Here is a 22,316-nt window from a genome sequence, read left to right on the forward strand (position 1 = left end):
GTTAGACCACTTAGCGTAATGGCCTGGCAGGGAAAAATAGATAGGTCAGAAAATAAAAGATTTAGGAAGCTAAAAGTGAGTGAAGAAAGGAATAGTTACTGAGATGAAATGCTGAGGCCAAAGGAATTGACGTATATTAAGGCTAGGTGGGCAACAAGAACCGAGGACACATTGAAACACCAGTTCCCACCTGCAGAGTTGCGAGATACTGGGGAAAGAATCCAGATGGCAAATGTAATGAAACAGGCACCAAGGTCACGACTGTCATGCTGTAGAGCAAGCTTGCAACAGAATGTTGTGTGTTGCCATTATACGCCCTCTATCTATGCGCATTCATCCTAACTGATAACTTCTGTGGTAGTCATATCAATGTAGAAAGTTGAACATGTTTAAATAACAGCTGGTGCATGAGATGTGTTGTTTACCAGGTGTCTCTCCCGTGGATAGTATATGTTTTGCAAGTTGCAGAGCTGATGTAAATGGTGAGTAGATGTTTTTTGTCTATCTGGTTATATTTAAAAAAATGCTTAGAATGGTTTGCTACTGTCTTTGGCTTGTATACTGAGGTGACAAAAGTCATGGGATAGTGATATGCACTTATACAGATGGTGGTAGCACTACATACACAAGGTATAAAAGGGCAGTGCACTGGCAGAACTGTTATTTATATTCAAATGATCATTTGAAAAAGTTTGTGACATAGTTGCAGCTGCACAGTGGGAATTTGAACACAAAATGGTTGTTGGAGACGGATGCAGAGGACATTCTGTTTCAGAAATCATTAGGAAATTCAGTATTCCGAGATCCATAGTATCGAGTGTGTGCCACAAATACCAAATTTCAGATATTACCTCTCACCATGCACAACCCAGTGGCTGACGGCCTCCAGTTAATGACCGAGAGCAGCAGCATTTTTGTAGAGTTGTCAGTGCTAACAGACAAGCAACACTGTGTTAAATTACAGCAGAAATAAATGTGGGAAATATTAATGTATGCGATAGGACAGTGTGGCAAGATTTGTTGTTAATGGGCTATGACAGCAGACGGTGGACACGAGTGCCTCTGCTAACAGCACGACATTGCCTGCAACGCCTCTCCTGGCCTCGTGACCGTAGATGACTGGAAGACCGTGGCCTGGTCAGTCAGTTGGTGAGAGCCAATGGTAGGGCTAGAGTGTGGCACAGTCTGCACAAAGCCATGGGCCCAAGTTGTCAACAAGGCACTGTGCAAGCTGGTGGTGGCTCCATAATGGTGTGGTCTGTGTTTACATGGAATGCACTGGGTTTTCTGGTTCAACTGAACCAATCATGATTACATTCGGTTACTTGGAGACCATTTGCAGCCATTCAACAATGGAATTTTTATGGGTGATAATGCACCATGTCACCTGGCTGCAAGTTTTCGCAGCGAACATGAATCCCGTCAAAGGTTTTGTGACATAATCGAGAGGTCTGTTTGTGCACAAAATCCTACATCAGCAACACTTTCACAATTATGAACAGCTGTAGAGACAGGATGGCTCAATATTTCTGCAGGGGTGCTGCACTATGCCAAGCAAAAGGAGGTCCGATGCGATATTGGGAGGTATCCATTAACTTTTGTCAGCTCAGTGTAGTTCTCTCCCTGATTGTGTGTGAATTTAGTTCTTAGCAGTAGATATGGTCCATATAAGGACACCAGATAGAAAATTTATCAGCCTCAGGAGATATCACATTAATACCCTGTAACACTGAACCTGAAGCCTCGATTTTGTGTGGAAGAGAATCTACAAGTTTCTTCTGGTATGCCACATCCATCTGAAACTGCTGACTGATGATTAGATCCCCCACAGCTACTAAATTTCAGAGATATTGATTGCTACATTTCACCTTCCATTCCTTATAGTTTCAGACATTATTTGCGGGACTGAAATTGGGCAATTCAGTTTGCAATCAAGATGTAATATGGTGCCTCAATTTGTCAAACTGGGAATGTACATTTGTGTGTGCAGCCCTCCAACTCGGCTGTCATTGAGATATTAAATTTCACAACATACTCGACACAAAGATGTAGGAGGATGGGCAACATGTAGTTGACAAGAACGTTGAAATAAACATCCTGGTTCTTGTTCACAGTAACCTGACTCTGTGAGTCCAAGCTATGGTATGAGAAAAAAACCCCAAACAATGCAGAACAGCCTTTAGTCTAAACTATAGCCTCCACACTTTGAGGGTTAAATGCCTCTGGTGGCATGTGGTGCACCCGGCACCTTGTGTCATTTGAAAAATGACAAAAACACAATTTGTCAGACTACACTGAACACTGGTTTGGGTTGTTTGGCGCATCAGAATGTGCAGCCTTTTGCGCTGCTGTGACCGATGACATTTTGTGATGTACTCATTTCCAAATGTCAATTTATGTGCAGTTTGCAGTTTCTTTTAGTGTTCTCTCAAAAATGGTTGGACAGAGCACATATTTACTGACAGAAACAGTTCCTGCTAGGTTTGAGACAAATTGTCACTGATAAGGCGTGACACTTCTCCAAACTCAGACAATTAGGACATTTTTACAATAACTATTGTTGAGCCGTGCTACATGGCTGTGAATGGCACACAATTCACTCTGCACTGATACACTGACATATTGGGCAACCTCTGTTGTATTCTCTTTAGCCACTATTATGTTGTCTCATTGTCTCTGTAGGACTGTACCTTGAGAAGCTAGGAGAGGATGTTGGTTGGTGGCTTGTATCCTTGTTCTATAATGCAAACTGCACGCAGTTAATAACTGGGTTCTTTATTCATAAACAAAGAGCTACTTAACTTAAGTTTCCATGTGCTGTGGTACAAACTCTCTTCTGTATAGTCCACATAGTCTCAATGCTGTTGAAGTAGAAGTCTGCTATGTTCAATATAAGGTTACTATGTGCTGCCGGTCTCTATGCTAGAGGCTAAGTCTGTGTCTCCATCTCGGTGACACGCTGGAACTCCATGGCATACGGACTCGAACTAACAGGCGTGAACTAACTGGCTAAACTAGCCCTCCGGTTCGTGGCGGCGATCCTAAATACTGGCAGCTGAAAGGACATTGGCAGTGTCTTTCCAGTGAGTCTTGTTGTTGGCCTCTATCAATACTCTCGTAACCTCCATGCCACATGGTGTACTGGTGCCAGCGTACGCCAGCACAACCTCATTCTCAGTGTGGTCAAGGCATGTCCAAACATGATAACTTCTTTCTGCCATTCTTCTGAGTCTCCACATAGAACTGTCTCACTGCTCTGATTCTGTGCAGCCAACTGGCCCGTATGGATCACTTCACTGCCTTAACTTATGCCAGCAGTGGTGTCACATGACTGCCCAATAGTTGTGACAGTGTGTTCCTTTAAGAGGGTGAGTAGCATTTGGCCTGGTCAGGGTCAGTTAAGTCGCTTAAATGTGATGCTAGGCATTGCATAAATAATAATTGTTACAATACTAAGAGCACAATATTCTTGTAATCAAAACTATAAACATTTACAAGAATGTTGTTTTCGTGCAGTTTTGCAACTTAACACAAATGATACAATTAAGTAGGACTGACAACTTGAGTCTGTAGTATTATTTTCGCAACTACTCAAAATATGAAAGTGACTAAAATAATTTTGCTTTGCAAACTTAATAACAATATTGTAATCTTTATCCCTTATTTACAGGTGTATGTGAATTTTACCTCATCTGACAATTCCACATAAGGTATTCAGTGTTTTCACAAAGCATTGCTGGCAGATTTTGGGCTGGTCACTAAAATAACTCACCATCACCAAATCGCCTTGCTTTATATTGTTGTTTTTGTTGTTGAGGTCTTCAGTTGAAGTTCTCCAAGGTAATATGTCCCGTGCAAGCCTCTTCATCTCCAGGTAACTACTGCAACACTTTGCCTTTTTGAATCTGCATACTGTATAAATCCATGGTCTCCCTCTACAATTTTTAGCCCCCACACTTCCCTCTAGTACTAAATTGGTGGCCTCTTTGTGTCTCAGAATGTGTCCTACCAACCAATCCCTTCTTCTAGTCAGTTTGTGCCTTAAATTTCTTTGCTCCCCAATTCTGTTCAGTACTTCCTCATTAGTTATTCAGTACTTCCTCATTAGTTATACGTCCCACCCACATGATCTTCAGCATTCTTCTGTAGCACCACATTTCAAAAGCTTCTATTCTCTTAGTGTCGAAACCATTCGTTGTCCATGTTTCACTGCCATACATGGCTATACTCCATTCAAATACTTTTAGAAAAGACTTCCTGCCACTTAAATCTATACCTGACACTTATAGCTATACTTGATGTTAAATTTCTCTTCTTCAAACATGCTTTCCCTGTCATTGTCAGTCTACATTTTATATCCTCTCTACTTACCTTCATGTGTTCGCATTCTTCAGAAATGTTTTCTTGCCATTGGCAGTATACATGTTAAATCCTCTCTACTTCCTTCATATGGTCCCATTATTTGCAGTCAGAAATTGTGTTACACAGACAAATATTTATCACTCTTAATGTTCAGTTATTATTCATTTAACACAGTGACACATACCTTGACCACAGTGCTATGATTAAAGTGGTTTTCATTGCTGGAGTATAGAAAATATTTGCATACTTTGGATCCCTTCCTGTTGATGAAATTTCTCCTGATGAGAAGTGAATCTATGGAAGAGAACAAGAGTTGCATTTGAGTAGAATCTGAGAGGGACATTAACAGGTGTGAACATCTATATTACTAAATGATTAACCCCATTCATGCCTCATGTTACAGGTTGCCTATCTAACAGCTTACAGGTAGCAAGTCATGGAACATACACAGGAAAGACAGATTAGAGGCTGTCGGAGGGGAGTGTTCATTGTAGTTGACAAAAATATTGTCTCTGTCGAAGTTGAGTTTAACAGTGAAGCTATCTGGTCACGTATATCAGTTCTATGTGAAACCAATTTATATGTTTGATGTATTTGCCTGCCACCTGTTTCGCCATGCCAGTTCTAGAGTCATTTAAAGAATGTCTATGGTCAGTAGCACATAAATACCCAGACCGTGCATTACTAGTTGTAGGCGACTTTCACCTACTAAGCGTAGACTGGGATGTCTATGGATTCAATGCAGGGGATACAGACAGACACTCATGTGAAATACTTTTGAACTCTTTTTCTGGAAACTATCTTGAGCAGCTATTTTGACAGCTCAACAATGGAAATATCTTAGACCTTGTAACTACAAATGGGCCGGACCTTATTGACAACATCAGTATAGAAATGGTGATTAGCGATCGTGATGTCATTACAGCAACTATACTTGTGGAAGTTTATAAATCAGGTAGGAAGGCTAGTAGAGTGTGGAGTGTTTCTGCTAGAAAGAGCGATAAGCAGTGTTAGAATCTTACTTAGACAGAGAATCGGCATCACTTAGTTCCAGTAAGATGGACATAGAGGAATTATGGGCAAAGTTTAAGCATATTGTAAATTGTGGTCTAGAGAATTATGTGCCTAGTAAGCATATTAAGGATGGAAAAGACACACCATGGTTTAATAACAAGATTCTGAAAACGCTGAGGAAGCAGAAATGACGACGAGCAAAGGTTATTAGAGATTCGTGCATCTGTGAAAAGATATATGTGCGAAGCATATGACGATTGCCACCATCATACCTTAGCAAAAGATCTGGCAGAGAACCTGAAAAAATTCTGGTCCTATGAAAAATTGCCGAGTGGGTCTAAAGCTTCCATGCAGTCACTTGTTCACCAGTCTGGTGTGGCACTTGAAGATGTGAAACAAAAGCAGAGGTTTTAAATTTCAGAGTCAAGAAATTGTTCGTGCAGGAGAATCATACAAATATACCCTCATTTGACCATCAAACAGACACTCTTATGGGTGACACAGCAACAAGTATTACTGATTTAGAGAAACAAGTGGAGGAGTTGAAAACAAATAAGTCATCAGGTCCAGATGCAATCCCAGTTCCGTTTTTCAAATAGTACTCTACAGCATTGACCCCTTACTTAGCTTTCATTTATCACGAATCTCTCACCCAGCACAAAGTCCCAAGCAGTTGGAAAAATGTGCAAGTTACCCATATATATAAGAAGAGCAAAAGAATGGACTCACAAAATTACAGGTCTATAATCCCTACCATCGATTTGCTGCCAAATACTTGAACATATTCTCACTTCGAAAATAATAAATTTTCTTGATGGCCACAAATCAGCATGGTTTTAGAAACCGTCACTGTGAAACTCAGTTTGCCCTTTTTTCACATGATATACTGTGAACTATGGCTGAAGGGCATTAGGCAGATTCAATATTTCTAGATTTCCAGAAAGCACTTGACACAGTGCCCCATTGCAGGCTATTAAAGAAGGTACGAGCATTTGTAAGGGGTTCACAGATATGTGAGTGGCTTGAAGAAAGTTATAGGACCCAGAATGTTGTCCTTGACAGCAAGTGTTCAGTAGAGACAAGGGTATCATCAGGAGTGTCCGAGGGAAGTGTGATAGGACAGAGCGAGCAGCAATCTGTTGTTATTTGTGATGATAATGTGGTGCATGGTAAGGTGTCAAACTTGAGTGACTGTAGAAGGATACAAGATGATGTAGACAAAATTTCTATTTGGTGTGATGAATGGGAGCTAGCTCTAAATGTGGGAAGATGTAAGTTAATGCGAATGAATACAGCATTAGTAGTGTCCTGCTTGATACAGTCATGTTGTTCAAATATTTGGGCGTAAGATTGCAAAGCGATATGAAATGGAATGAGCCTATAAGGATAGTGGTAGGAAAGACGAATGGTCAGCTTCGGTTCGTTCGAAGAAGTCTGGCAAAGTGTGTTCCATCTGTGAAGGCGACCACATATAGAATGCTGGTGTGACCTATTCTTAAGCACCACTCAAGTGCTTGGGATCTGTACCAGGTTGGATTAATAGAAGACATTGAAGCAATTCAGAGGCGGGCTGCTAGATTTGTTACTGGTAGGTTTGAACAACATGGAAGTGTTATGGAAATGCTTTGGGGACTCAGTTGGAAGTCCATGGAAGGAAGGTGGCATTCTTTTCAAGAAACACTAGAATTGGCATTTCAAGCTGCCTGCAGAAAGATTCTGTTGCCTCCAACATCCATTGCATGTAAGGACCACAAAGATAAGGTACAAGAAATTACAGATCATACAGAGGCATATAGACAGTCGTTTCTCCTCGTTCTATTTACGAGTGGCACAGGAAGGGAAATGACTGGTAGCAGGATGGGGGCAACTCCGCCACTCGCCGTAAGGTGGATTGCAAAGTATTGATGTGGATGTAGACGTAGATCCATAAAATAATGAAAGTAAAAAAGTTTTACTTTTAATACAGTTTTGCTGTTCATGCTGTCAGACTTCAGCATCAGGAATGACATTTTAATTTATTACTTCTTTTATACTAACTCTCTTTGCAACACAATTTGCAGGTGCTATCCTCATATACCACTGAATGCGTATGCAAAATTATGTCATTGCATGATATAAAGCTCAGGAAATACAGCATCTTAATCACTGATATACTTCAAAAACTAGCTTTTACTTAAAACAGAGCACATATTACACAGACTGTGGTCATCCAGTGTTTGATAGTGAGAGCACTTAGCAACTTCCAACAGACTTTAAACATAAATAATTTGAGAGTAAACAAGGCCACTCACTGTATACCAGAATCATTGAGTCATTGACAGGCGCACATGAAAGAGAGAGAAATCTTACTAGTCTTAGTCTTTTAGAATGAGGAGCTAGGAAACACTCTCTCTCTCTCTCTCTCTCTCTCTCTCTCTCTCTCACACACACACACACACACACACACACACACACACACACACACACGCACACACACACACACACCTCTGTGCCCCTACAGTGTGTCAGCTGGACACACAATTCCAGGATTGCATTTCGGCAGGTGGACTGTGGTGAGGTGGGGGTTGTGTCAGATGGGAGGGGCAGGGGATAGAGGGGAAGACAGGCAGGAGGGAGGAAGAGGAGTTGGGGATGAGTAGCTAGTGGCTCAGAAGGAGGCAGCAGGTTTGCCGCCTAGGAATGTGGGAGACGAGGGTGACAAATGTGTGGGTTAGGCAAGTGCTACACAGGTACTGGAGCCAGTAAGGTGTGGTGGATTGAAAGGGGGTTTCAGAACAGAAGATGGGAAAACTATTAGATAGAGGGTGTGGTGACAGTGGGTTGTACATAATTGCAAACTTTCTCACTTTCACACTTGACTTCGTATATTTAAAACATTAACTAATTTTCAAAGTAATCAGAGGTTCGAAACTGTATTATACGTGTGAATTTGATTTATAAAAGAATTGGGGGTAATCTTCTGATGGGTACTGTTGTTTATTACTTACACCTTCTCCAATTATCTTCATTGTGACTGGCTGAAGAAATCTTTTCCTCGCCTTTTTGAATATGTTCTCTAGCAGTGTTTATCTTCTGACACAGATATAAAATAATTGGACAGGTTGATAATGTAGTCTACTCCAAGGTAGCTTAACACTCACCATTTTTCATTTTGTCAAAACTGTGTATCTCTCTCTTTCCATCTGCTCAGTTTGATATCCACCAGGAGGGGACAAAATACATCTGTCTCTCTCTTTCATTTAATTTAAGACAACTGAAAATGAGGGTGGCATAGAGAAAATTGCTCCAGTGAGCACATAATAGACAATAAAGAATACTTGATGAAAAAAGTATTGACAATAATGTTACGTAATATCACAAAACTGGACAGAAAGAGTTTTATCACATCTGGGGGAGTTGTGATATATTACAACCTCAGCTCCTTTTTAAATGTTTTCAAAAATATGTCGTCAGACAATAATGTATCCATTGAATATTGGAGCACCTAATGCCATAGAACAAAACCCGGCCAGTAGGAGACCAGTTTATTATTAAAAAACTACATTATTGAGACGAGGCTTTGGAATACTTGCAATGTCACTTCTTATAAGTTGTTAATTAGAAGGTAAAGGTGAAAATATGTGGTTCACTCCCTGATGAAGTTTTTTTTCTTCATACTGATACAAGTTGGACAGTGATATTCTTCATGTCAATTTGATCTGCAGAGTAGACAGCTATCCAAAGTAGTCCTTTTGTGACGTTACATTCAATAAAATTAATGTAGATAATCTTTCTTGTTGTATAGTTTACTGACATTGGAAATTCATCTGAAGTTAAAGTAATTTTACCTCGTTCCTCATTACCTTCAGCAGTGAAGAAGAGAATTACTACAACCACAGATGAAAATGTAAAGAAATGCTGACTATAGTGCTGTGCAGTGGGTGATTACAGATGTGCAAAATAGTCATTGTCCCAAGCTTCTCCCAAATGTAAAGGAGGACAGCAGTCAGTTACAGAATCCATAATTTAGAGCAGATCTAGATTTTGACTGCAGCATAGGCATCATTCATGTAACCAGAGAGCTACAACATGTCAGAGCATAAACATGTGACAATTGACACTAGCATTTTGTTTCTGGAATGTAAATGCTAGCCTCAGTTATCACATGTTTATGCTCTGATGTGATTTTAGCTATATGGCTCTTCTGGTAAAACACCGATGATGACCACGCCATAGTCGAAATCTAGAAATGCAGTGAATTATGGATTCTGTGACTGACTGCTGTCCTTCTTTACATCTGAGTATTCAACGGTCACTGTGTACCATCAGGATCCATTGGATTCCAATTTAGTTTAGCATATCGGATGAACATTGTGGATTACTGGACAAACTCAAATGCAGGAAAAAGTATTGGAGCAATATTTGAAGTGTTTTAAAAATTATGCAACTATTTTTGTGTGCTATTTAGTTACGGTGGATGAGACACATGTCCACGATTACACCCAAGACTAAAACAGCAATCAAAAAAAGAGTCAAAACTGGTCCTGCATCATTATATGTTATGTGCTTTTAATTGCTCAGAAAATTACTCTGAAAATTTACAGCTAGTGTTTCCTGGAATGAAAAAGGGATTTTTCTCATCAGTTGCCTTGCAAAGAGTAAAACAGCATCTGCTGAATACTGGGAAATTAATGTAGACTGACTAGATGGTAAAATAGACATGTCAAGTTGCAGGCATGCACAATTAAAAAATATATATAGCTTTCGGCCACAGCCTTTGTCAGTAAAAAAAAAAAAAAAAAAAGAAAGAAAAGAAAAATCCACCATCTTGGGCCAAAATGCAACATCACTTAGGATGCAAGCAGCAGTCTGGAGAGGGTAGGGAAGGGGAAGGGGAAGGGGAAGAGATAGTAGCGTATGGGGGGGGGGGGGGGGGGGGGGAGACAAACGCTATCTGTTGGAGTGTGCAGGCACTAGAGTGCCAACAGGCGCAGCATCAAGAGGTCATGAGGCAAGGAGGTGGGGGAAAAAAGGAGCCAAAAAGGAGAGGAGCGGGGAAAGATGGGCAGATGCATTGGCTGAGGGCTGCAAATAAACAGGGTGGGAGATGAGAATGGGGAAAAGATGACAGAACAGAGGAGGTGGAAACTGTTGGTTGGATTGTGTGGGAACAGAATGTTGCCATAGGTTGAGGCTGGGATAATTACAGGGGTGCAGTTGTCCTTACATCACATTCTCTCCTCCCGTAATTATCCCAGCCTTAATCTATGGTAACATACTGTCCCCCACACCCTCCACCCAACAGTTTTCACCCTCACCGTCCTGTCATCTCCTCCTCATCTCCCAACCTGTTTATTTGCAGCTCTTTTGCAATGCATCTGCCCTTCTTTTCCCGGCTCTCTCCTTTTGTGATCCTTTTCCCCCCACTTCTCTGCCCCACAACCTCTTGACACTGCACCTGTTGGCAGTCTTGACCTTGCACACTCCACTAGACAGAGTTCATCTCTCTCCCCATCCTTAAACCACTATCCCTTCCCCTTCCCCCCCCCCCCCCCCCCCTTCAGATTGCTGCCCCATGTAATGTTGAGTTCCACCCCAAGATGCTGGAATTGGTGGTTGTGCATGCATGAGGTGTGCTTGCTTGCTTTGTGTGTGTGTGTGTGTGTGTGTGTGTGTGTGTGTGTGTGTGTGAGTGTGTTTTATTAATGAAGGCTGGGGCTGAAAGCAATGTATGAGTGTCTTTTAATTGTGTCTGTCTGCAACTTGACGTATCTTCTTTACGGTAAGTAGCAATCTGTCTTCCTACATTGTTGATATTCCTACCTGGAGTTTCCATTGTTTGATATATGAAAAAATATGTGGGAATTACTTGACAATGTTGATTGGAATACTCTCTTTCAAATTCTGAAGGTGGCAGGGGTAAAATACAGGGAGCGAAAGGCTATTTTCAACTTGTACAGAAAGCAGATGGCAGTTATAAGAGTCGAGGGGTATGAAAGGGAAGCAGTGGTTGCGAAGGGAGTGAGACAGGGTTGTAGCTTATCCCCGATGTTATTCAATCTGTATATTGAGCAAGCAATAAAGGAAACAAAAGAAAAGTTCGGAGTAGGTATTAAAATCCATAGAGAAGAAATAAAAACTTTGAGGTTCGCCAATGACATTGTAATTCTGTCACAGACAGCAAAGGACTTGGAATTGGAAGAGCAGTTGAACGGAATGGACAGTGTCTTGAAAGGAGGATATAAGATGTACATCAACAAAAGCAAAACGAGGATAATGGAATGTAGTCAAATTAAATCGGGTGATGCTGAGGGAATTAGATTAGGAAATGAGACACTTAAAGTAGTAAAGGAGTTTTGCTACTTGGGGCGCAAAATAACTAATAATGGTCGAAGTAGAGAGGATATAAAATGTAGACTGGCAATGGCAAGGAAAGTGTTTCTGAAGAAGAGAAATTTGTTAACATCGAGTATAGATTTAAGTGTCAGGAAGTCATTTCTGAAAGTATTTGTATGGAGTGTAGCCATGTATGGAAGTGAAACATGGACGATAAATAGTTTAGACAAGAAGAGAATAGAAGCTTCCAAAATGTGGTGCTACAGAAAAATGCTGAAGATTAGATGGGTAGATCACATAACTAATGAGGAGGCATTGAATAGAATTGGGGAGAAGAGGAGCTTGTGGCACAACTTGACTAGAAGAAGGGATCGGTTGGTAGGACATGTTCTGAGACATCGAGGGATCACCAATTTAGTACTGGAGGGCAGATTCAGAAGGATGTAAGCTGCAGTAGGTACTGGGAGATGAAGAAGATTGCACATGATAGAGTAGCATGGAGAGCTGCATCAAACCAGTCTCAGGACTGAAGACCACAACAACAACATGTGGGAAGAGGGCTGAATCTGGAAAGAAGAAGACAGTATTTCAATGGGACAATCTGTGTGCTGTCAGAGATGTTTTTAAGTGGAAAACTGAGTGACCTTAGGTACAGTTCTTCCACCTCCCATCTTCCACCTACTCCTGCCCGAATTAATTTTTGTTAATTTTTTTTACATTTATTACTTTTACTATGCTTGTTATGATGGAGGATTGGAGAGTTACGTGCAATAATTTTGTTCTCCCTTGTTACGTGCAGCTGGAATTTTGAAATTTTGTAACGATAGAGTTTGAATTTTGTGCTACAGAGAGTACTTTGTTTTCATGTGGAGTTCTAGCAGAAGGAGGCTGAACTACTAAACAAACAAGGTGTACATGTTGCAGTTGTCAACTTGAGAAGAGCAGCGAAATGTAGTTCGATATTTATGGGCCAAAGGGCACAAAATGAGTGACATTCAGATGGACATGTGTGGCATGTATGTTTGACGACTGTGTGAACTGTAGCAGTGTCTCCAGTTGGTGTGTATTCTTCCAAGAAGGCCGTGTGAACCTTCACCCTCCAGGTGGCTGGTAACAGGTGCATCCCTGCAGAATGTTAGAGCAATTGAGGCAGCAATTTTGAACGACCAGCTCGTGCAACTGCCAACCTTATTGCATCATTTCCTATGATGCGGTGTATGATATTGTCCATGACACATTGAAATTTCTGTAAGTTAGTGTTCACTGGGTGCCTAATAACCTGAGAGATGACCCCAAGGGCCAGTGAATGAAGACAAGCTTTGATCACTTAATGTTTTACGCCACAGATGGGCATGACTTTCTGAAAGGAATTGTCACTGGTGGTGAGTCCTGGACCTACCACTACACGCACGAAACCAAGCAGGCCTCTATAGAGTGGAACCCTGCTGGTTTCCCAGTACAAAAAAAAATTATAATGATGCAGTCTGCTAGGAAAGTGCTTGTGACAGTGTTCTGGGATATACATGGTGAGTTACTGGTGGACTTTGATGAACACGGGACCACTATGAATGCTCCAGTCTACATTAAAACTTTGGTTAAGTTGCGTTGTGCCTTTCGTGACAAACACAACATTAATGCCGAGGGTGTCAAACTTCTTCATGACAGTGCTCTCCCTCATGTTCATGAGAAAATGACCAAATCTGGATAGGAGATGCTCCAGCATACAGTCTGGAACTTGCAACGTCAGACATTCATCTGTTTGATCCCCAGAAGAAAGTCCTGGCTGGCCAACACTTTGCAACAGATGCAGAAGTGAAATCAGCAGTCCACAAATGGCTGTGCTCTGACCAGACAGACTTATACAAGCAGGGAACATTGAAACTGGTACCCTGATGGGAGAAATGTGTTGATAGCATTGATAACTATGTAGATAAGTAAGTAAGATGTAAGTTCATTTGTGTTTTTTGTTACCTATTAAACTTTTTGCTACTAAAATTATCATGCATTACTTTCTGATTTCCCTCATATACTGAATATGAAGCATTTAAAGTGAAAAAGTAATTTTCACCGTTTTTTGATATAATGTACCATAACATATATGTAATACATAGCACTACCAAGAGCCAAACATACACTTATATGAAAAGATTACATTCTTGTACAGAAAGAAAAAATTAAAAACAAAACCAACTAATTACTGGGAATGATGGTCAGCAGGACACTCAACACACAGTCCCACATTGTATTTCTTGCCTTGGATACCTGCTGATGTCTTAAAGTTCCTTCAGTTCTTTTGAGATCCTGTATTTTCACAATTAGGTGGTTCATTCCATCAAACCAGATTTCATCCACTACAGTAGTGAGGTTTCTTTCTTTGTGCCTTTATCCCGCATCAGCGCAGAGCCGGCATTGTTATTAATGGAGTTGGCACGTACGTTTAATGGGTGACTGTCACCACCCTGTTACCCCCAGGACAGAATATGTATCCGACGAGACCGATGACCTCGCTGTCTGGTCTCCTTCCCCAAACAAAGCAACAGAATATGTGTACCTTAATTTCTGCATTTAGTGTTATTCATGTGAGTAAAAGTTTTCTATTTGTCTTTCTAAATTTTTCCCTGTGGCAGTTGGTGTTCATCAAGGCTCTGCCTCTCTCCGTTGCTTTTTGTTACCGTAATGGATACTGTAACACGTGACCTACAGAAGTGCGTACTGTGGACTATACACTGATGACTTGATGCTTGTGGTAGATACCAGGAAGGATCTTGAAACTCGAGTCCAAACGTGGCACAATTGTCTGCGAAGATTAGGCCTCCATTTAAACATCCACAAGACCGAGTACCTCAGAAGAACTCCATCTCCTGGGACTATATAAATTAATTGAACACCTCTCACTGAGGTGGGTACATTTTTATACCTAGGTTTTCGACTACACAGTTAAGGCTTTGAGATTGAGGATGAGTGAGCAATAATCAAAGTGGCCTGGATGTGATTCAGAGACACCTCCGGTGTTTGTGATAAGAAGATACCTATCCACCAGGAATCAAAGATATACCATACAGTGGTGAGACCAGTTGCATTACATGGTACCGAGTTGTGGGCACTCACTACATGTCAAGAAAATGCAGGTACTGAGGTCATTAGGCTTTTCCCTGCTGCACCATATAAACAGTACTACTGTTTGACAACTAGCTGGAGTGGCTCCAATCAGTGTGAGGATCCAGGAATTGGTATTTAATTGGTAAGGGCACATTGCACTTGCACCACTGAGCTCTATCACCACCTCAGCCCATCAGCTCACTGTCGAAGCCCAGATACGCTGTGAAAGACCTACATTAGGGTGGCTAGCCACTACAAATGCAGATATTAGATCAAGAAGCCTAAATCCACAGAAGTGTTAGATCATAACAAATGGTGCTGATTGACCCAGAAAGTGGACCCAGTCCTAACAGGAACACACTTAGAAGAAGAAGAAGAAGAAGAAGAAGAAGATGATGATGATTTTCTGAAGTTTCTGTGATTGTGTGCTTATGGGATTTCACTGATACAAGCTACAGGACGTGAAAACAAAATAAGACAATTTGTTTCTGACTCTTCTGCTTTCTTTCTTTTTTAGAAAGTCAGGTGCATTGGTGTTATTTAATATGGAAGAAAGGCTGCTTCTGAAAAAGTCTATAAATCCTTGATATAGGAAAAAATTTCATAATTTTTGGAAGTCAGAACAGTTGTCATTTATTCCACTGTACATTGCTTATAATATAGTATCTGTGTCACACTATAATAAAAATTCAACTCTTTCGCTCACACATATTTCATTTTCCTTCATTTCAATTTTCATACATTTTCTGTTTAGTGAAACCAGTTATTTAGTTGAGAAAATAAGAATACTCAGTGCCAAAAACTTTTTCCTCAAATGACTCAAATTCAATAACAGTTTATTAACTTCTATTACAAACAATTGCTTTTGTCACCATTTGCTACAAGGCAATGAGTTATTTTTACTTTTTTGACTGACAGATAAGGACTAATATTTTCTGTACATCACATTGCTAAGTTTGTTAACAGTGAATAGCTCCTTTATTCCATTTTTACTGTAAACAACATGGGATATATACAACAACAAAATATTTGCTGAGTGACTGTCTGTGGCATAATATTAAATTTTTTGCACTATCAGTTTTGGCATCCAGGCCTGTTTGAATGGTTCTACAATACTTTTACAGAACCACTGCAGAAACATTGGTTGTAAGTTATCAGTAATGGCATAAATTGAGTATCATGAGATACACAGTTGCCTGGGGAAAATATCATTTCATAATATGTCAGTCGAAGTAAAAACATTGGATGTTTTGGGGAAAGTGGCCCCCATTCCATCACAGTTGTTAGCTTTCAGCCATGCAAAAGTCTGCCTCAAATGTAGATCACAATTCCTATCAACTCTTGAAACTAAGAAAAATAGACTGAAACTTAAATGATGCAAATATATTAAAATAGGGCTAGTCGATAGTCCTTGGACACCTTCATAAATTGGAAGATTAAAGGGAAAATTAAAATGTGATGATGGGAACATAGGTTTGACGTGCGGCCGCAACTTTTGGAGTGAATGTCATTCATGGCCACCATCTTGAAATCCCCCATTTCGTTTTCAAGTCATTTTTTTTAAATGGGAAGGGGGTGTATGACGCATCAAATAACACTCGATTAAGCTCTGGAATTTAGTGGTGTAATTTGTTTTCGTCTATCTTTTACAGTTTAGAAGTTATTAATGTGGTTGCGGCGACTACAGTTGTGCATTGCACGGGATCAACAACACGTAGAACATGTGTTGTAGCAGTCAGTATTAAGGTAATTTCCCAACTTTGAACTTTAATAACCTCTAAACTGTACAAGATAGACAAAAACAAATTACGCCACTAAATTCCAGAGCTCAAACAAGTGTTATTTGATGTGTCATACACCCCCGTTCCCATTTTAAAAAAATGACTTGAATCCAAAATGGCGGATTTCAAGATGGCGGCCATGAATGACATTCACTCCAAAAGTTGCGGCCCCACAGCAAACCTATTTTCCCATCATCACATTTCAATTTTCCCTTTAATCTTCCAACTTATGAAGGTGTCCAATGACTTCTGACGTGCCCTGTAGATTGAAAATATTAATTTTTACCCATTATCATTCAGGTGAAATAAACAGCAGTGATACTGGCAGTAATCTGTGACTCTGCTGATTGAGTTTGCGTATACCTAAAACAAACAGACTATCATGAAATACTTTGGAATGCTCGCAGGCAGAGCACGAAATTATTTGCGCTGTCTTCAAGGTGCCGCTAAAGAGACTCCGTTCAGTAATGATTTGTAAAGGTAATACTGACAAGTGTGAACAGTTTTTAGGTGACCACACACAGTGATATCAAAGTCTTGTGATTGTAGAAGATCGTGTTTATCCATTACAGTGTGAAATGTTTGTTTTTTGACTACAAACACAGTAAAACTCGGATACAGAGTAAAAGTTTACAGGGTATTAGACCAGCATTTTGATGAGACTGGAGATTTTGTAACAGCCATAGATCAATATTCTATGCTCCTCAGAAGGAAGTAGATGCAGCAGTCGATTCACACATACACAAGCAAGAGTATCACTATTAATATACCATCACTATTAATATGTATAATCAACAATGTAGGAAAAGACAGAGTGCTACATACTGTAAAGAAGATCTGTCAAGTTGCAAACAGGCACAATTAAAAGACACTCACATACAGCTTTTGGCCACAGTCTTCATCAGTAAATGAGGCACAAAACACACACACACACACACACACACACACACACACACACACAGCATCAGGAGGTAGGGGGCAGGGACGTGGGAAAAAAGGCAAAAAATAGAGAGGAGTGGGGAAAGATGGGCAGAAGTGGTGGAGAGAGGGCTGCAAATAAACAAGTTGGGAGATGATAGGACAGAGAGGGGTGGAAACTGTTGGGTGGAGGATGTGGAGATAGCATGTTACTGTAGGTTGAGGCTGGGATAATTTTGGGAGCAGAGTATATGTTGTAAGGATAACTCCCATCTGCACAGTTCAGAAAATCCAGTGGTGGTATGAAGGGTCCAGATCTTAGCTGGTGAAGCAGACACTCAAATTGAGTGTGTTACGTTCAGCTGCGTGCTGTGCCACAGGGTGGTGCGTTTTGCTCTTGGCCACAGTTTGGTGATGGCTGTTCATCCTGTTGGACAGCTGGTTGACAGTCATACAAATATAAAATGCTGTGCAGTGAGAGCAGCAGAGCTGGTATATGACACGGTTGCTTTCACGGAGGTGACGAGGGCCCTGATGGGGTAGAATAAACCTGTGGCAGGACTGGAGGAGGAAGTGCTGTGTTGGTGGATTGGACAGGTTTTGCCCCTGGGTCTGTGAAATGTGAAATGTGTCTCCACAGGCACATGATTCTTGTGTCAAGGGGTTAGGTTTTGGAGTGGCACAGGATGATGTGATGGTTGGGTGGGTGATGGAATACCACTTTAGGAGGGGTGGGAGGTATCTCAGACAGGATGTCTCTCATTTCTGGGCACAATGACAGTTAATAAAAGCCCTGGCGAAGGATGTGGTTCAGTTTTTCTGGTCGGGGGTGGTATTGGTCGATGGAGGGGACACTCCTTTGTGGCTGGTTCTTGGGGGTGGTGGGAGGATTGAGGGTGTGAGGGAAATGGCACAGGAGATCTGTTTGCAGACTAGGTCTGGGGTTAGTGCCTGTCTGTGAAGGCCTCGGCGAGACCCTCAACATACTGAGAAAGGGAGTTTCTGTCACTGCAGATATGTCATCCCCGGGTAGTGAGGCTACATGGGAGGCATTTTTTGGTATGAAAGGGATAACAGATGTCAAGATCCAGGTATTGTTGGTAGTTGATGGGTATAATGTGGACAGAGGTGCAAATGGAGCCATCAGAGGGGAGGAGGTCAACATGCGGGAAGGTGGCATGCTGGATTGAGGACCACATGAAGCGGATGGGAGAGACTGTATTGAGGTTGTAAAGAAACGAAGATAGGGTGTCGTGGCCCTGAGTGCAGACCATGTAGATATCATTAACGAACCTGAAACAGACTAGGGGTTGGTGTTCTGGGCCTAGGAAGGTCTCCTCTCAATGGCCCAAAAAAGGTTGGCATAGGAGGGTGCCGTGCGAGTGCTGATGGGTGTGCCGTGGATTTTTTATATCCGTATGTATCTGCAGTGACAAAAATTCCCTTGCTCAGTATGCTGAGGGTCTTACAGACAGGCACTATCCCCCAGACCTAGTCCGCAATATATATGTATAATCAGTCGAGTGAGTAATTTGAAATTTCGGAAGACTGTTTGTTGATGAGGTTATCAAATGTAGGGAGGTTGCAATGCTGTGAAAAATGGAACAGTATGGCAGGAAGACTCTGTGTGTGCATTTGCACATGCTTGCCTGCAAAGGTATTATAAGAATGGTAGAGCAATATGTTATTGCCTCCTACATACATTTAAACCAGTGGTAACAGTAAAATGAAAGATCTTACACAGAGCCATACTGACAGCAGTTGACACTTCAGAGCTGATTAAAACTGTGTGCCAGGCCGGGCCCCAAACTGGAGACCTTTGTCTATCGGGGGAAAACGTACCGCCACTGGAGCTATCTGACCACGACCACGATCTGCACTCACGGCTTTACACCGAGGTGACAAAAGTCGTAGGGTAGCAATATGCACGTATACAAATGGCGGTAGTATTGCGTACACGAGGTATAAAAAGGCAGCACATTGGCAGAACTGTCATTTGTACTCAGGTGATTAATGTGAAAAAGTGTGATTATGGCCACATGATGGGAATTCAAACTTGGAATGTGGATTGGTCATAAGCTAGATGCATGGGACATTCCATTTCAGAAATCTTTAGAGAATTCAATATTCCAAAATACGCAGTGTCAAGAGTGTGCTGAGAATACCAAATTTCAGACACTACCTCTCACCACGGACATTGCAGTGGCCACTGGCCATCCTGCAATGACCGAGAGTGAGGGCATTTACACAGGGTTGTCAGTGCTGACAGACAAGCAACACTGCATGGAATAACCATAGAAATCAATGTGGGACATATGCAAATGTATCCATTAGGACACTGCAGTAAAATTTGGCATTAATGGGGTATGGCAGCAGACAAGTGACGTGTGTGTCTTTGGTAACATCACCTACACCTGCTCTCTGCTGGGCTCATGACCATATTGCTTGGACCCTAGACGACTGGTAAACCATATCCTGGTCAGATGAGTCTAGGTTTCATTTGGGAAGAGCTGGTGGTAGGGTTCGAGTGTGGTGCAGACCCCATGAAGCTACGGACCCAAGTTTCAACAAAGAAGAGTGCAAGCTGGTGATGACATCATAATGACCTGGAATGACTCCATCCTTCGGTTACATGGATCATTGACTAGAAATGGTTATATTCAGCTACTGGGAGACCATTTGCAGCCATTCATGGACTACATGTTCACAAGTTCACAAACAACAATGGAATTTTTATGGATGACAGTGCACCATGTCACTGGGCCACAGTTGTTTGTGGTTGATTTGAAGAACATTATGACCAGCCATCACCAAACATGAATCCCTTCGAACATTTATGAGACATATTCAAGAGGTCAGTCCGTGCTGAAAATCCTCTAGTGACAGCATTTTCACGATTGTGGGTGGCAGTAGAGGCAGCGTGGCTCAGTATTTCTGCAGAGGACTTTCGACAACTTATTGAGCTAATGCCAAGTCAAGTTGCTGCACTGTCCTGGGAAAAAGAAGATCTGACTCAATATTAGGAGGTATCTCATGACTTTTGCCATATCAGTGTACTTCAGCCATTACCTTTCCTTGTACCATCCAAACTTCACAGAAGTCCTATTGGAAACCTTGCTAGACTAGTGCTGCTGAAAGAAAGAATATTGCAGAGCACTTACTTAGCCACAGTGTAGGGGATTGTTTCAAATTTATTTATTTATTTATTTATTTTTTTTTTTTTTTTTATTTTTTATTTTTTTTTTTTTTCCCGCCTCCCCCTTCCCCCCCCCCCCCCTCTCCCGCCCCCCGCCCCAAATATATTCCTCTGATGTGTTTTGTACGTGTGTGTCTGCCACCGCTTGCTAAAAGATTCTTTGTAAAATTTGCGGTACAGTTTCATACTGTTGTGTTTGTAACTGTTCTCATGACTGTACTTTGAACTTCTCTTACAGTTTCGTATGGAAAATAACCGCATAACGTTCTTTGTGAACATGTGTAGTTTGGCATTGAAAACACTTTGCAGGCAAGACCTTAAAGTGCCGTACATCTCCGACAAATTTGTGGAGGTTAGTATCTGGAGTGTAATTTTATTAGTTATTTGTAAATTTAATAACTGACCTTAAATCAGTCCAAGTCTCTCCTTAGTTTGGCTTGGTGACTGGTTTTGCTTAAATAACCAATTTCGAACAAACATGCCCATGGTGAGGTGAGAGGGTTGGTAACATTGATCAAAGTAACACTTTATAGTATATATTAGTCTATTGTATACAAGAAATATTTCATTTTGGACTGTTTCAAGATCAGTTTTTGTTAGTTGTTTCAATTCCTAGCTACTATGTCTAAAAATTATTGTTTTGGAAATTTATCAGCTGCCAGAAAGAACGGTTAATTTGTAACTCTGAGATGTCATTTTCTGTGAATGTAAGTCTTCAGAATGGCTTCTTACTGTAACATAAATTACAGATACTTTATTTATGCTGCCACCTTACTATGTTCGTTCTGAGTGTTGTGTGAACAGTATTTATTTATTTATTTATTTAACCTGGCAAGATTAGGGCCATCAGGCCCTCTCTTACATCTAACCAGGCATTCTACTTATTTTACATTCATATGTTTTAGTAGGCATGGTAAACTACATCTAGTACAAAAAGTGATATAAACAATTAGAAAGGCACACCTGGAAAAATACATACATATAGAATTTATATTCGTAGATCATAAGTACTGTTATAATTAGACATTATTGAAGAGACAGATTTTAGATAGGAGTGCTAGCAGCAGGGAGTATGAGGGAGAATCATGGTGAAGGGAGGAGAAGAATAGAGACACATGATGAAACATAATTAAGGAAATATAAAGGAAAAGAAGATTGCGTGGCTAATAGAGATAGATGAAGAGGAAGGCATCTCAGGAGCAAGATAGGAGGCGCTAGCTTTGCTATTTGACAGATGAGAGGATTGGCCTTGTACATTAATTATGTGGAGAACGTTATGAGGATGATAGTAGGAAATGCTTCAACTTCTTCTTAAAAGCAGCAGGAAATTGAATTTTGTGCAAGGTAAGGGGCAGTTTGTTCCAAAGACGGACAGCAGCAACTGAGAAGGAGTTTGCAAAAGTTTTTGTTTTGTGAGTGGGCACAGTTAGGATACCAAATTAAGAGTGACCTCGTGTTTCGATTATGATGGCATGACAGGTTTTTAATCTCTGAAGCAAGGTACTGGGGTGCTTGCGCGACGAGGAGTCGGTGAAGTAGACATAGAGTGTGGTAGTCACGCAATTTGTCTGGCCGCAGCCACCCTATCTCGGAGTATGAAGCACTAACATGATCATATCGGCTAATGTTGC

General features: G+C 41.0%; 1 protein-coding gene across 2 annotated transcripts in view; it reads left to right on the forward strand.

Annotated features, from left to right (window-relative positions):
- The window catches only part of LOC124551005 (nuclear RNA export factor 1-like), a 189,874-nt gene that overhangs the window by 80,166 nt on the left and 87,392 nt on the right, over nucleotides 1–22,316 (forward strand). For both annotated transcript variants that reach the window (XM_047125848.1, XM_047125849.1), the window contains one exon: nucleotides 20,924–21,037. In XM_047125848.1, coding sequence (XP_046981804.1) covers nucleotides 20,924–21,037 — 114 coding nt within the window. The remainder of the gene's footprint in view (nucleotides 1–20,923; nucleotides 21,038–22,316) is intronic.

This window comes from Schistocerca americana, chromosome 9 (assembly GCF_021461395.2).
Source record: "Schistocerca americana isolate TAMUIC-IGC-003095 chromosome 9, iqSchAmer2.1, whole genome shotgun sequence".
NCBI classification, from domain to species: Eukaryota; Metazoa; Arthropoda; class Insecta; order Orthoptera; family Acrididae; genus Schistocerca; species Schistocerca americana.